The sequence below is a fragment of the Vollenhovia emeryi genome, unplaced genomic scaffold (assembly GCF_000949405.1).
Source record: "Vollenhovia emeryi isolate VEMERY1.0 unplaced genomic scaffold, V.emery_V1.0 DF939133.1, whole genome shotgun sequence".
In the NCBI taxonomy this organism is placed as follows: Eukaryota; Metazoa; Arthropoda; class Insecta; order Hymenoptera; family Formicidae; genus Vollenhovia; species Vollenhovia emeryi.
In genome coordinates this window covers 1,244,273-1,259,859 of record NW_011967233.1, presented here as the reverse complement: position 1 = coordinate 1,259,859, position 15,587 = coordinate 1,244,273, and the positions used below count along the sequence as shown (strand labels likewise).

Here is a 15,587-nt window from a genome sequence, read left to right as displayed (position 1 = left end):
TGGAAGGTTCGTGAAAGTCTTGAAAGTTTTGAAACTTCGTTTAAGGTGTTTGAGTATCTGGACGTTTAAAATTTTTTAAAATAAGAAACCGGTCTGTTTGCAAAATACCCAAGGAAAAATGAAAAGTCAAGATGACGTCAATTTCATGTCACATTGACCAAAATATGACATAAATTTGGTCAATATGACCAATCAAATTATCAAATTGATATCAAATTGACATCATCTTGACTTTTTATTTCTCTTGGGTAAATAACGAATTGAGATAACGTAATGTTAAAAAAGAAAAATGTTCTCAAAACGTTCAAGGCTGTCTAAATACTTTCAACTATTGTTTTATTTCGACTACACTCGAAACGATTTTCGTCACATTCGATGTAATATCTCAATGTTATTAATCGCCCTGATGAACGTTTGAATTCACTCGACGATAAATTCAAAATTGATGCGTGTTGCGTTTTAAACGTTGCATTTCTAACAAAAATGTGTACTGATACAGTAAAAAAAGGGAAGGTACATATTTCGGATATATATATAAATATATATATATATATAGTGTACATGCTATAGTATACTATAGAATAGTACCCTGGACAAATATGTTACAATCGTAACTACTAGCCGTCGTTATTAAACTAAATTACATAAATAAGTTACATTAGTATTGGTTCTATATATCAACAAAACTCAGCAAAAAAACCGCGAAAGAAAGTAAGTCATACTTTGCGGTACCTTCGAAACATACCAGTGCCTCTTCGACGGCGAGTAGTTATCCGCCGTAAGAGTTCTCATCGAGGAATGGAAAACCACCATTTTCGCAAACTTCCTTGTGTCTTAATTGCATTGTGAGGCATCGGAACCGAGTCTTCATATCACCCTTTTGAAATATCATTACGAGATTACCGATTAGGAAAGCGCGCCCGTTCATATCTGCGCAGTTCTACACGGTGAAAGGTAACATTTGTGCTAACTTGTCCGTCCACATCGCAACCACATCTGATTTTATAAAGCGCTTACGTGCGACAGTCTACCGGGCGGTCTTGATTTTCCAACGCAGGAAAAGATACGCGGAGACTCGCAGTACGACGAAGATGAGCAGGAGTGCAAGAATATCCAAAGTAAAATCAGCGTCGAGCATGTCCAGTTCCTCCAGGGTCGTTTCTGGATTCTTAAAGTGGCAGTACACCTAAAAAGACGCATGATAATTCAACAATACTATTCGCAACCGATGGCCGCGACGACTAAACAGTGTGTCTACTTTATTTCTTGAAAAAAAAAAACTTCTTTGAGAATTCTCCGATTTTTCACGTGTTTTTATTAAAACTTCCAAGAAAAATTATGGTTAATATTATAGTTTTCGATGCAAATTTAAAATAAATTTAATTATTGTATAGGATTGTTCTTATCTCATTCACAGTATGTATGCTACTTACACAATCATAAAGAGAAAAATTTGAAAATCATAATAATTTTCAAGTAAGAAAAGCAGATTTGCAGGCATTTTATATTATTTAAAATTTTAGTCTTTTATTTCGAAGAAACGCAAGAAAGTAAAATTTAAAGATAAAATGATGCTTGGACCAGTAGTTATCGCTCCGCCAACACATGTATAAATTTTCTGTCACTTTGTTACTAATTTGGTCATATGGCTAACTTTCGATTACTCATAAAATATAAACGGACAACAAAAATTCCCTAATAATTCACTGATTTTCAGGCAAAAAAGAATTCTCTGGGAATTCCAGGTTTCCCAGGTTTTTCTTGGTAGTAGACACCCTGCTAACGTCCCAGATACGGCATTAAACCTACCTGAAAACATTTCAATTTCTCTCGGCCGAAGCCGTAAATGGTCATAGCAGTTCCCTCGAAACCGTATCTGATATAACTGAGATACGTGATCCATCGCAGATAGACCGGGATCGCGTCGAAGCTGACGAAGAATCCTGAGAAGAGAAGAAAAGGCACCGACATCACCGGCGCCAGGAACACGCCGTTTTGCACGTTCATCGCAGCGCCGACCACGAGACCCACTGATTGCGCGACGAAGGAAATCAGCAGACAGGTGCTCAAGAACATGGAGAACCGCGTTACATCCGCTGGCTGACTTGTCATGAAGTATACGACGCTGACGTACAGTATGCAAAATACCGTCTAAAAAGCAAAGAGCGTGAGAGTCATTTATTTACTGTACAACAGCTTCGTTTGTGTCGTTACTCGACGGATCTTACCTGGAACGGTATATCCGAAAGGGTAATCGCACAGTAATACGACTTGAGAGAGTACCATCTGTTGAAGTTCTCTTTCAATAGCACAGGCAGTTCCAACGGGACTACAAATAAAGAATATGAGTGAGTATTTTATAGGTGTATCGCGATGTACATGAAAAGAACGCGGTCGCGAAAGTAACAAGTATGATAATCGCGGGCGACTTACAGGACAAAATTGTAATTGTCATGGACGTGTACATGAGGAACAGCATGTTGAAGAACAGGAATCCCAGATTGCTAAGTACTTTGGCGCCATCGTTTCCAATATCGTAATACAACGCGCTGATTAACCCCGCCACCAGAATATGAGCGAAGAGTCGGAGATACATGAGAGTCTGTAGGCATATCAAAGGAATATTAGAATCAGACAATATCTAAAAGTAGAAGTATATCAGAGCGATGGTATATGTCGCGCGGTTACATCGAGGTTGCGAGTATCAGAACATTCGCGATTGCAAATAAGCAAGTGGTCTGCTTCCTCAGATACCTACCCAATCTCTACGACTGAAAAGTAGAGCACGTTTCAGAATGATGTAGAATTGCTTGAATTCAGATATGGGATATCTCTCTGGTGTAACCACGATGGTTTCGTCGAGAAGAGCTATGTTGGCATTGTCCTTCTTATCCAGATCCATAGGTATTGCCACATCCAGTGCTAAGGTATTAATTTTAATTAAAGTAATCTAAAGTCAAGGGGCTTGTGTAAAGTATAATATTAAACTTATAAGACGAACACAGTTAACGGGCCGATACAGCCTAATAAGTCAATAATATGCGTACATACGCGTTATTAACTTTTTAAATTCGAGAATTATATCGAGAATAACTGGCACAATATATTTTAATTAGTACACGACGTTTCGACCAGTAATACTGGTCCTTATCAAGTTTAACCCATTAAATGTGACAGCAAAGAATGGGTGACATATCAAAGTATGTAGTTTTATGGAAGTACATGGTCAAAAAAAACCGAATCACTCATCACAGTAATACATATAAAATAGATCGAAAACTTATATTTCGGTTTTTTGCTAATTAAAATATATTGTGCCAGTTATTGTCGATATAATTCTCGAATTTTGTTTTTTATTCACTGACGATCCACCTCTTCAAAATTAATTTTTTAGACTCTACTGACCCGTTAACTGTGTCCGTTTTATAAGTTTATTAATTGTAATATTACTTTATATTACTATCAAAAATTGCAACTGTGATGATGTCAAGAGAAAACCAAGGTCCACATAGGATGGGCTTTTCTCCAGGAAACTAAGACTTAAGTCGCAATTACGGAATTATGTTAATTAAAGTTATTAATAAACACAAAGGAATATATAGGACTAAGAGCCGTGACAAGATGTTAGTGTCTAAATAATTTTTATTTTAAATTTATAAACAACACACTGGAAAGTCATCATGTTGCGGACTTCATTTTATATCGAGATTGACAAATAAGCTGTATACCTTGTTTAGCAATGTCGTTTGTAGCGTAGCCGGGAATGAGTTTTCCATTACTAATCTCGCTAGTTTTCCCTTCCGAGAACTTCTCCTCGAAATTACTAATGTCGTTCTTGTCTTTGATCTTCACTTTGTCCAAGTCACCATTCTTCAAAATACCCGCCGCAGCGGTGCAATTGTTCATTCCATCTTTCGTCTCGGGAAACGGGTGTCCTTCGCGTATATCGTACTTGCCATTGTTTATCGCATTGACCAGCTTATTGATATTATCGCCGTATTCGCCGCATGACACCTCAATTACTGGAAAATATATCGGAAACATGTCGCATATGTTTGCGTAACGAAAAGAAAATTACCAATGTTATAAATAAGAGATAAACTAGACCTTACAGTAGACCCTGCAGTTTCTTCAAAATTATTTTCCTTAATTTATATCACTCTAATATAAAACAGTTATTTGTATATTATTGTGTTAAACAGTTACTGTATAAAATACCATTTAATAGAGACGTTATATATTCTAATAGTATTTATAGAATATTTATAAGTGATTATAAAATATTATAAAATATTATAAAAGACTGGTAATAAAGTACTCACTGAACGACGCCGGATTATGATAACTCGGGCAATTAAGGCCAATTGTCCTCAGGAAAGGCACCAGCTGCGACGTAGAACCTTGGTAAACGCATTGACCCTCGGCCAACGTGTAGAGAGCATCGAACATCTCGAAAAGTCTCGCACTAGGCTGATGAATGGTGCATATTATCGTTCTGCCACCACGTGCCAGAGTCTTCAGTAATGAGATACATTGGAAACAGGACGAGGAGTCCAGGCCGCTAAAGACAGTCGAATAAAACCAATTGCTATAGCATATACTTAGACTTTACTCTTTATACATGTATTTGCTGGCATATATTTGTGACAGCGTAAAAAGGAGCTACATATAATACGTTGCTTATCCACACAAAGTATCCATTTTGCACTAGTAAAGAAGTCACATTAAGTCTTTTCTCGCGTAATCGATCGGCATGCAAACGGCGGCATTAAATGAGACTTTTTTTTAAGAGGCAGGACCAAATTCTTGGTCCAAGTAAGACCTTGAAAGGACCGGTCATGTTCAGCTGCTTGGCGTGAGCTTCTGTCATCACAAAAGAAGCTGATACCGAGCGGTTTTCTTACAGAACCGGTTATGTAGCAAAAAATGTCCCGAGGAAACGCGTGATACTATAGGTCAAGAAATCGAACTTAAACTTTGGACAACGTGAGTCGAGAAAATTATTTATATCGCACCTGTATCGCTACGCAAATATGGACAGACGAGATTATTTGTCAAAAGCGTTTCGCGTACGATAATTCGTGGAATGAATGCGGCGCCGTTGTAAATACAAAAATTTCCGACGTGCAGCGTCTGAGTGAAAGTCACCGACGAGAAAGAAACGTCAAAAACCGAGTTTACTTTCTCCCACTGCACGTTACCCTTTTGTATCTCACGTCGCCTAATGCAAACGAGATACGCCAGATATTCACATGTATATAATCTTTTTACGTATAGAATATCAATGCTTGAGCTTGCGGGGCGATGACAAATGCGTGAAGGCAAATTGCTTAATTTTTGGCGGCAGACCTGATGCTCTCTAAAATAAAAACATCTTCGTATGATCATTTATTATTACAGTTATCTCGCAGGATGAAGTTACAGAACATCTGGATAGTTATATCGATCTTCCGTGAAAGCTGCAAGGAGAAATTCAATGTAAATTGTATAAAACGCGTTTGTTAAGATATGAAAGAAATCGTTTCCTCGTAACCTTGTAAAAAGACAAGGGATATCCTGGTGGCATTGGCCGTGCCAAGAGCGACATTCGAATCGACATCAAGAAAATTAGTAAGGAACGGCGGAGTTTCTCTCATTTAGAGAAAGCAAAAGAAATCGTTGCTGGATTTCCTGTAGACTGATCGACTGGAGATCTATTCGATCAAACCTCCGGAATACGCTGTTAAGCATTGTACAATACACATTTTGCCCCTTCGTTCTCGTTGATAGCAAGTCGTGTTAGAAAACCCGTTCTTAAACTACCATTCTCGTGTATACACACGGAGAAATTAAAATTACAATGGGTTTGTTTTCTGTTCCTGCGCTGGTGAACTAGTGCAGTAAGTTAGAATGAGAAAAAATACGCTTGTCCTACTTTAATTTATTGCACTAGTTCACCAGTGTAGGAACAGAAAACAAGCCTAACACGTCATGTTCTAAGGACAATACTTTACCAATGCACCATAATTTTTATCTCGATGCAACGTACTTATCTGAAGTGATATGCCAGAGTTGACTTTCAAAAACGAAGTTGACTTTGAAACTCGTGCAAACGTGGTCGTAAGTATAGAATTAATTCTAAAAAATATATTTGGCGCGAAATTTGAAACTTACCTAGTCGGCTCGTCAAAAAACATTATAGGGGGGTTGTTCACTAACTCCAGGGCGATGGATAACCTCTTCTTTTGACCGCCGCTCAGATTCGAGGTCATAGTACGGCGATGCTCGGACAAGCCGAGAGTCTCAAGGATTTCCTGGATCTACGGAAGAATTGAACATGTAATTAATTTCAATCGCGATAATATGTAAAATACGTATGTAGCAATTGACCTTAATTGAGGACAAAGAGAGATAAGCAGTACAAAGGCAGCAATGCAACCGGTTTCAAGAATACATAAACTTTTTATCTCAAATAATTAAGGTAATGTTGATTATTCGTGCGGATGTAATTACGCGGATTTCCTTACAATAAATAACACTTCCTTCGTAGCGCCGTAGCGGACAAAGCAAGCAGCAAATACAACGATGAATTTTACTATTTATCGCTATGTAATATTTTTACATACGTAGGGGAACATGTGGTAAATCGGGGTACCAGTATTTTCTAGCCTGTATAATGCTGAAATGTATTAACGGAATCATCTCAAATTATTTGTAAGTTTCCCATTTCACGCGGTTACAGCAAAAGTAGCCATATCGTCAGATTTACAACGTGTATGCGCTATTTTCCGATACGTTTTATTTATTTATGCTGTGTTTTCGGGAAAGTAAATGTATAATAGTGCACACAACAGCTTCAATTAGAAATTCATGATTTCAACTGTGTATACGATTTGTCAGATGGTAAATAAATATCTTGTGAAAAGCCAAATTTTCTTCTACTCCTAAGCTTTAAAGGCCTGTGTCCACGATGCTAGAACTTGGTCCAAGTTCTGGTCTCGAAAAATGTGTAGCCAAATCAGCTTGCAGCTATTCTACTAAAGCAACATACATTTCTCGGAGAGGACACAGACCTTCGGACAAGTTTAAGTATTGAGTACTCCACTTTATACCCCGCGTTCCCCTAATATTTACGTGTTGTATCTATACACGAATAAACGTCTACATTCAACCGTTGTGCACTTTGAAGAGTTTGTCCGAGGCAAAGGGTCAGAACATTTGCTTACCACTTCTTCTTTCTCCGCTTGGCTGACTTGTGAGCCGAGCTTAAGGTTCGCTGCAACCTTCATAGCTTCCGCTACCGTTAGATTCATGTGAAGCTGATTATCCTGCATGATGTAGCAGGAGAGTTTCCTGAAGGCACTGAGGTTTCTCTCATGGCCATTCATCGTGACGCTGCCCTCCGCGCCTGTCGTCCTTGATGAGAAATTTCCAATGAGTAACTCGATATGAAGAAAGATTTTGATACATGCTTGACGGTAACACACCAATAACTCAGTGCATCTTGTATCTAAGTCGAAGGAATTCAAGAAATGTAACTTGTATCTGTATGTCTTCACTGAATCTATTGAAAATTTATCTTGTATCCGTATCTTTGATGAAACAAGTCGAGATACCAAGCTCTGTAATACACTGCCAGGGATTGCTCGCGGATACGTCGTGAAAATGATTTATAGAATCATCAACATTTATTGTACGCACATATCTCTTCGCCATTCTTAGAGTCTGCGCACAATAGGGGAAATATTATTAGGAATAGGAATAACTATTTAAATTCATATTGTTCAAATTTATAAGCTAGAATGCAAATGTTATATTTGGAATTACGGGACAATTTGTACATTGATATCTTGTATTTTGTTATCTTTCGTAGCGCGTTAGATATTTATTTAAGCACTTTCTCTTTTTCTTTCTTCTAATATTTAGTCCTATTCCTAATATTTCCTGTATTGTGTGTAGAGCCTTGTTGTCCGAATATAATGACGTCTTTCTTCCGTTCTTGCGTCAGAATAGATGGTAAAACGTTCGCTGAAGAAATTCTGGCCGACGGTAGACGCACGCTCGCGATCGAAAATACAGTAATCGAATTTTCGTGCCCTCTTGCGCAAAGACTCAATATCGGATCGCCGTGCGTGAAGAAGGTTCTCAATCACAGATGCGCGACGCGCCGCACCGGTTGACTATGAAACCGGTTTGGAAAACGCGATGGAAAAGAAGCGAGAACAAGCTGCGAAACAACTTTTACGCGACAACAAATACACCGTAGGCTACATTGCTCTCGCAGGCAGACTGCATCGAACCCGTGTTGTGCCGCTGCACATATTGCGGAGAGGAACGAGGAGCTGATTGATCTTGAGACGCGATCGGACGCAGCCAAACCCTGGTAGCACAGTGCATTGGCTAAACGTTGGCCCAACACAACCAAATATTGGGCCAATGTTCAACCAATGTTTGTTCAATGCACTGTGCTACTAGGGAAGCTAGGATGGATCGAAAGAACTCAAGGGTAAATCGCAATACCGCGGTCGCATTTGTATCGCGCACACGCGTACATAATTATCCGTACACTTTATATCTACGTATATTTTTTTCAATTTTAATTAAATTGCAAGCTGCGTATATCTTTTGATTTTAATTAAATTGTATTTTTTATTTTAAACTAAATTGCACGCGAAGTATTTCACTTAGTAGTCCGTGACACATAAACTAGACTGTGAAGGAAATATATAATTTATTATAATTGTAGATGCTTTCTTGCACTGTAATTGACTCGATCTGGATTGAGAAGCAATAATACAAAGTTATACCGGGCAATTAGCGGCCGGAATCTGCGTGTCGGCTTCTACGAAATGTAATGATCGAAAAACCGGTTCCAGCAGCTCGATTCGAGAGCGTTTCGCGGCGAGGTGTCATTTGTGACGCCCTTGTACGTGCAATTTAGAGGCAAAGGCGGCAAAAAGGCCCCGCTGTCACGCTGATTTCTTGCCGACAGTCGTTCTTTACCGCGTAAAATAGAGCGGAGACGGGGACGCGCCTTGACATCGCGGCGGATCTATTTGATTTGTACGCAAATAAGTGTCAACTTTTTTACGGTACGGAGTGTACGAAGTAGGAAACCTCTGACTTCCAGACAACAGCTATCGGCGCTATCGTTTAAAAGATAATTCTTTTTTTAACAAACCGGCTCGGAAACTCCATTGATCATTCAAGTAGATGCATATGTTGTATTATTTATAGTGTATGGTCCTCTTAATAATTTTATTGTTGTCACATGTATATTTTTGTATTTCTGCAGTAAGTTATTTTTCCGTGCTTTCATTTTTATTTCTCTATTCTTACTAGTAAGCTTCACAGCAATTGGTGCCTTATTATTTGTATGTACTACCTATATTCTCGCACTCCTGCAGCTTTAAGTATAATGCATGCTATAAACACATTGTTGTTGTTATTATAAATTGTCTTGAAAATGAGAAAAAGCCGAATAAATTTTTTTACAACGATTTACATAATTCTATTCTTGAAGACGTACAAAGATCACTTTATCAAGCAAAACATTTTGATAGCAGTCAACCGACCGAGGACAGCATATTGAAGTAGAAAGTCCACGCCGCATGCGCTGTCAATTTTTTAAATAAAATTATGCCGAACGTTTTCCCGAAGCGATTTCTGAATGAGGCGCGGCTGAATTATACGCGCAGCGGCAGAAAAATTGACGTGCGATACACGTGATTATTTCTATCGCGGGTAAGCGAAATTTTTATTATCTGAAATATTCAGATAAATATCGGCGGAATATTTCTATTCCGTCGCAGTTTCGTAACCGCGAAGAAAGCGAGACCGTAATAGTGAGCGAAGAAAGCGAAACCACGTTTGGACCACGTTTAGGCAAAGAACTGAAAGTACGTGACGTGGCCACGACCGGATTAACGAAATCTTTCCGCAAGGGAACGATAAGTTTACGATAATGTGCGCTGTGGAGATATATTGACGAATATTCCAAAGTCCGGTAATGAATTAAAAGTTTTTCAACTAAGCCGTCGATGTTTACCGAAAGAGAAAAGGATGTTGTTATCCGCCGTTCGCGCATTATTTTCTGATTGGTATATAAACAGCTGTCGCATTCGTTTATTGACGTGTGAATAACAGGCGCGAGGACTTCTCACGGGAAATACCTGTTACTCGGCAGACCGATTAACAATCTGACGTAAATCTTCTACTCTGGAAAAAAGTGACAGTTAGCGACCCATTTTGAGGCCCACAATTAGTAATCGAATTATTTGGATTGTTCGTAACTCTAATCTTTTACGAATTTTATTCCGCGTAACTAAAAATAGCTATTCTATCTATAGCCAAGATTTTAAAGTAACACTAATCAACTCTCTCAATTAGTTCTGTCGATATTCAGTAACGCAAAGATAATTTCCATTTAAGAGGCACTAACCGAAATGTTAAATTGCTTAACTACAAAAAACAACCAGTCCAAATTTTTCCCAGAGTCGAGTTACGAACAATCCAAATAACTCGATTACTAATTGTGGGCCCCAAAATGGGTTGTTAACAGTCTCTCTTTTCCAGAGTAAAGATAAGCGCGAGAGCCGACGAAATGCTTCGCGCGTTGATGCTGGATGAGAATACGAACGTTCTGCGATCGGAGAAATGGAATAAAAGCCACCGGCGATTCGAACTGGCGACTCTGCTTGAATATCCTGTTTGACGGATCTTTGAGAAGTGGACGTTTGGAAAATATATTTCGTAGTGATATATTAAATGATAATCAACCGGCAACGTGATATAAGATTAAACAACATATGAGAACACGCTACTTGAAAGTTCATTATGTGATATAAGATGATTTAATACAAATAATAAAGCGAATCCCTAATTTATGAAGACCATTCTAGACGATAAGTTAAAATTTCTTGAAATTCCCTCGCTATTCTCGAGTGGATTTTTTCGTCTTCTCGACTTTTCCCTCAGTAATTTTACTTTTAACCGCATAGAATTAGTAACGATGTTACAAACAATCTTGAAAACAATAAGAACACGCGAGTGAATCATGAAACATTATCAGTAAAAGCTGTTCAACTGATAGAGAGTCAACGAAATGACCTTTTATCCGCTGGTACTACTACCAATCCATTTGCATCTGTGGAAACACGTAACCCACTAATATTACGATAACAAGGTGACAAGCGCGAGCTTGTATCTCATTCTAGCGATTAACTTGCGCAAGAATACATTTTATTCATAATCCGCGCACGCCTTTCACGCTTAGCGCCGATCTAATGCGTCGTTACGTTATTATTTTACTGGCAATAAGTGTATCGTGTGGAAGCTCCACGCTGACTCACTTGTATCCGGTGAGGATATTTAAGAGCGTTGACTTCCCAGCGCCTGAAGGGCCCATAATAGCCGTTAGCTCGCTGGACCGCAGTCTGCCGCTGACGGATTTCAGGATCGTCTTTACATCTGAAAATGGAGTGAAACTTTTAGATCTCTGCAAATTAAGCGTGAATCTCTCAATATTCTCCAACTGCCAATAATATTTCGATAACTTGGGCCACTAAAGGATACTTCCGATGGACGTGCATCAAAAGGATTTAGTAGAATAACATGAAATGGTTATCTTTCGACAAATATTTTTTAACGCAAACATGTGGGATAACGTAATGAGAGACAGAGATAGGCTACGTTTATTTATTTGGCCATTGCATTCACTCATATTGGTCTTTCGGATTAAGATATTCACGCGAATCGTGAAAAACAAGCTTACGCATATATTTGCAATGGCGAATTAATTGAGTGTTGTGTGATACTCTCGACGAGCATTAATTCCGCATTAATCAGAATTAATAAGTTTTTTTTTAAATATCATCAGTTAACCGTTGACCATCGCACTAAGATTGCATATAAATCGCTGCTTTTTATGACATCGACTACTGCTAATATCTCGGGGATATCGGACAAAGAGAACAGGACAAAGTTCAAGACAAATAAAGTTGTTATTACATTATATTCGCGTGTGTAGCCGACCAGCTCGTGTAAATCACGTATAAGCGCAAGGCCGGAAGAGCGACTTAAATTGATGGATTTCTCACAACATTGAAAACTAATTAGTTGCGTCTCAAGCTCGGTTGTTAATTGTTGAGTGATCTCTATAATGAAAGGAAGCAACTAAGAGCGGCACAAAATTTTGATAATAATCACACAGACATACAATTTGTATATTTTTTAATTCGTAATTAATTATCTAACGATTCGACTTAGCATTACAGTTTCTACTGTTTTAGTACGTTTAAAAATAAAAAATTGCGTATCGCTGTGTTCATTTTATTTCATTTACTTGATAAATCACTTGGTTAAGTAATTATTGTAATATGCAATATCTACTTTACACCTTTTGTATGTCTCGTATATAATAAAACATTATACATTTTTTAAATCATAATCATGACGAAAGGGAAATTTATCTACGTAGTTTGAAACAGCTTTCTCATGTTAATTACAAAATAGTTTTGTTATCAAGAATCTTAAGAACATTGTAATACGCTGGGAATGTGGGGAATCCCGTTTTCTTCAATTAATAAAATTTCCCCTGTATTTTTACGACTACTTTACTGTTCTACTCGCTATCGATTCGACCGACAAACACATTTTATTTCTTACCGGCCTAAAAGAAACAAAACCTATATTACTTCTCGACGCGAAGCAAGCATAATTTTATTCGAATTGATGATATGCAGGCAAATTTTTTAAAATTCCTGCATCGGTAAAAGAATCTATAAAACGAAAGAAAAAAGTACCTGTTTTGTATGAAAAAAAATTACCGATCTTCATAAATGTCAAGAACGATAGCAATACCAGAATACGATTGTCGTTCTAAGGTCGAATGTCGTATAACTTGACCTCCCTTTACAGCTCTCGATTTCACTAGTATTCTTATTTCAAAATCGCAGGTAGAGAAGTGGATAATGGTCTGGACGATGCTTTAGCAATCACGTCCCCCCTCCCCCCCCCCAACAGAAACACTTGATTTTAAGTTAGTATTGCAACGCATGCGTTTGCCCCAAGGAAAAAAACAACGAGCACGCTAATGTATACGAGTGACAAAACTTTGCATATTGTTTCCCATGTCACGAACTGCATAATCAGCGAAACAATGGCTCTGCACAAAAACTCAGCAGAACGAATCTCAAAATTAGTTCTTCGGCTTAAAAATTTTGATACATTTGCAAAAACCATGAAAGTATATACATAAAGTATATAAGATATTAAATAACAAAATATAATATATAATTTTTAACAATAATGAAGCTCTCAATCGACCATAACTGGCAACGTGTTTTTAACACAGAAAATTTATTGCGAAAAATATTACCTTAGCCGGGGTTTGAACCTGGACTTCCCTACTCTCTAACCGGTCGTCTCACCAATTTGATCACTGAGGCATGTGGTAATATTTATCGCAAGAAACAGTACTTATGGTGACATCTTCGTGATGGGGTCAAATAATTCTTGATGTTATTTATACACCTAGACCAAATATGGTGTCCAAGTGGGGGAGGAAAGGGAACGGGGATACTTAAAAATCGCGTTTCAATAGTTGTGTGTACAGCCGACAACCCGTACCGGTGCGCAGTTCTAGTTGAAAAATAAACGCGAAGATGTCATCATAAATACTGTTTAAGGCGATAAATATTACCACATGCCTCAGTGGTTGAATTGGTGAGACGCCCGCCTAGAGAGCAGGGAAGTCCAGGTTCAAATCCCGGCTGAGGTAATATTTTTCGCAATAAATTTTCTGTGTTAAAGACACGTTGCCTGTTATGGTCGATTGAAAGCTTAATTATTGTTAGTTATGTACTGGCGTCAAATAATTCTTGATGTTATATCATTTTTACATAGAACATATAACAGTAAAAAACATGTAAATATATTTAAAAATGTCCCTAATTAATAGAAAATAAAAATTGGATACTTTTTGATTGTTGCAATATCGCATTTTAAAAGTTTACTTTATAGTCACGCTTTTTCCAGTTCTGATGGGAGATTGTTTAAGGAGCGTTTAAGTCACCGAGATCTCTGCAAGCGTCGCAAGAAATGTTTCGTTTGCTTTAATCGTTTATAATCTTTAATTATCAAGGCAAGGAAGTGTTGTTTATTTTCATTCATCATACCAAAGTTTTTCGTACGAAAGCAACGGGCGAAATAATTGCTTAAAGACACGCTTTGCATTACGTTCACGTGTTGTCTTGCCATAAGACAGTGACGTTACGTATGTACGCAAAGTGGCAATTTAACATTCCCCGAGGAAGATAAATGCCACCGTTGTCACGTACGTCATTCATATGAGTATCCTCCACCTGGTCATCTAGCTAGCCACCCGTGGCTCGCTACGTGCGCAAATATTTGCGAGCCGAACGTGAAGATGCATAAAATCGTAATGGCATAGTAAGACGTAGGCTATTTCGATTTCAATTCAAGGTAAACAGGTTTCCAATCTGCTTTTGTACAAAGGTATAGATGGGACAGTGTCCGAGTATTTTAGAATGTAGGGTTGAGCGACAGAACGGACCGCATGCAAATATTTGAATGTCCAAACACAGGTCGATCAAGATTAGCAATGAATTGCAAATAGCGCGCTAATTAAAAAGCTTTAAATCGATGAGGTATCTTTATCACCGATCTTTGTCTTTAGAAACGATCCATCTATATATTATGTCACGTATGTATCTGGCGACGCCGCTACGGATCCGTTTTATTTATCGCTAAACAAGATGCCATTTATTCCTTTAGACTAAATAAAAAGTATAAACTTTGTCTTTTATTAACTACGATATTGATTATCGTTCGCTCTGAATGTGTGTCCGCTCTATCTTGACCAAGTACAGACATTATTGCTGTTTCTAGGAAACGCCCTGATGTCCTCTTCAAATGGCTTTCAAGGTAATCAACAGGAAACATACGATTTCTGGAATATCCTGTATACACCCCGTTCCTGTACTCGGCGAGTTAACGAGCGAGGCATTTATTGCCTCGTAAGATAATTTGCCTGTGAACATTTTATCGCCTAATGACGTTTATTGCGTGACTGCACAATATTATGATCATAAGTACTCTGTATGTGCGACACGTTGATCTTATATAATATAATTATTTTTTTTTACGAATTTAATCAACGCTGCCCTACACACGTAAACATGACGTTGTGGAAATACGAATATCGTGATCGTAAATTATTTCGAGTCTATCTCTAACTCGGACTTATCGTGCCACTTACAATCAGGTCGAATAATAACTATCGTTATCGATTAATTAGGGACATTACGTATAACGTAATTGGTGGCAAGTGTGTCGCAGAGAAATGCGCGCTGCTTAGTAAACAAATGAACGAAAAGATCCGAGTTCAAATCCACGGACACCGCTGGTTTTTTTTTCGGAATCTCCCAAAGGGAAGTGGTAACCACCGAGAGTATCTTGCCACGCATACCCCTTCAGAGATATAGCCCTCCAGATGGGAGGTATCCTTCGGCAAGGTTAAGGCCTTCACACATAAAATTCCGTAAGGACGTAAAACGTAAGCATAAGAAAATCGACCAATCACAGTC

General features: G+C 38.1%; 1 protein-coding gene across 4 annotated transcripts in view; it reads right to left on the bottom strand.

Moving 5' to 3' along the window:
• Nucleotides 1-452: 452 nt before the first annotated feature.
• The window catches only part of LOC105567872 (ATP-binding cassette sub-family G member 4), a 43,347-nt gene continuing 28,212 nt past the window's right edge, over nucleotides 453-15,587 (bottom strand). For 3 of the 4 annotated variants that reach the window (XM_012023108.1, XM_012023109.1, XM_012023106.1), the window contains 10 exons: nucleotides 11,331-11,448; nucleotides 7,206-7,395; nucleotides 6,154-6,299; nucleotides 4,323-4,561; nucleotides 3,729-4,022; nucleotides 2,759-2,922; nucleotides 2,434-2,602; nucleotides 2,229-2,329; nucleotides 1,810-2,151; nucleotides 453-1,186 (listed from right to left, as the gene is read on the bottom strand). In XM_012023108.1, coding sequence (XP_011878498.1) covers nucleotides 1,028-1,186; nucleotides 1,810-2,151; nucleotides 2,229-2,329; nucleotides 2,434-2,602; nucleotides 2,759-2,922; nucleotides 3,729-4,022; nucleotides 4,323-4,561; nucleotides 6,154-6,299; nucleotides 7,206-7,395; nucleotides 11,331-11,448 — 1,922 coding nt within the window. In that variant the 3' untranslated portion in view covers nucleotides 453-1,027. The remainder of the gene's footprint in view (nucleotides 1,187-1,809; nucleotides 2,152-2,228; nucleotides 2,330-2,433; nucleotides 2,603-2,758; nucleotides 2,923-3,728; nucleotides 4,023-4,322; nucleotides 4,562-6,153; nucleotides 6,300-7,205; nucleotides 7,396-11,330; nucleotides 11,449-15,587) is intronic. The other variant, XM_012023107.1, reaches the window with a different exon arrangement.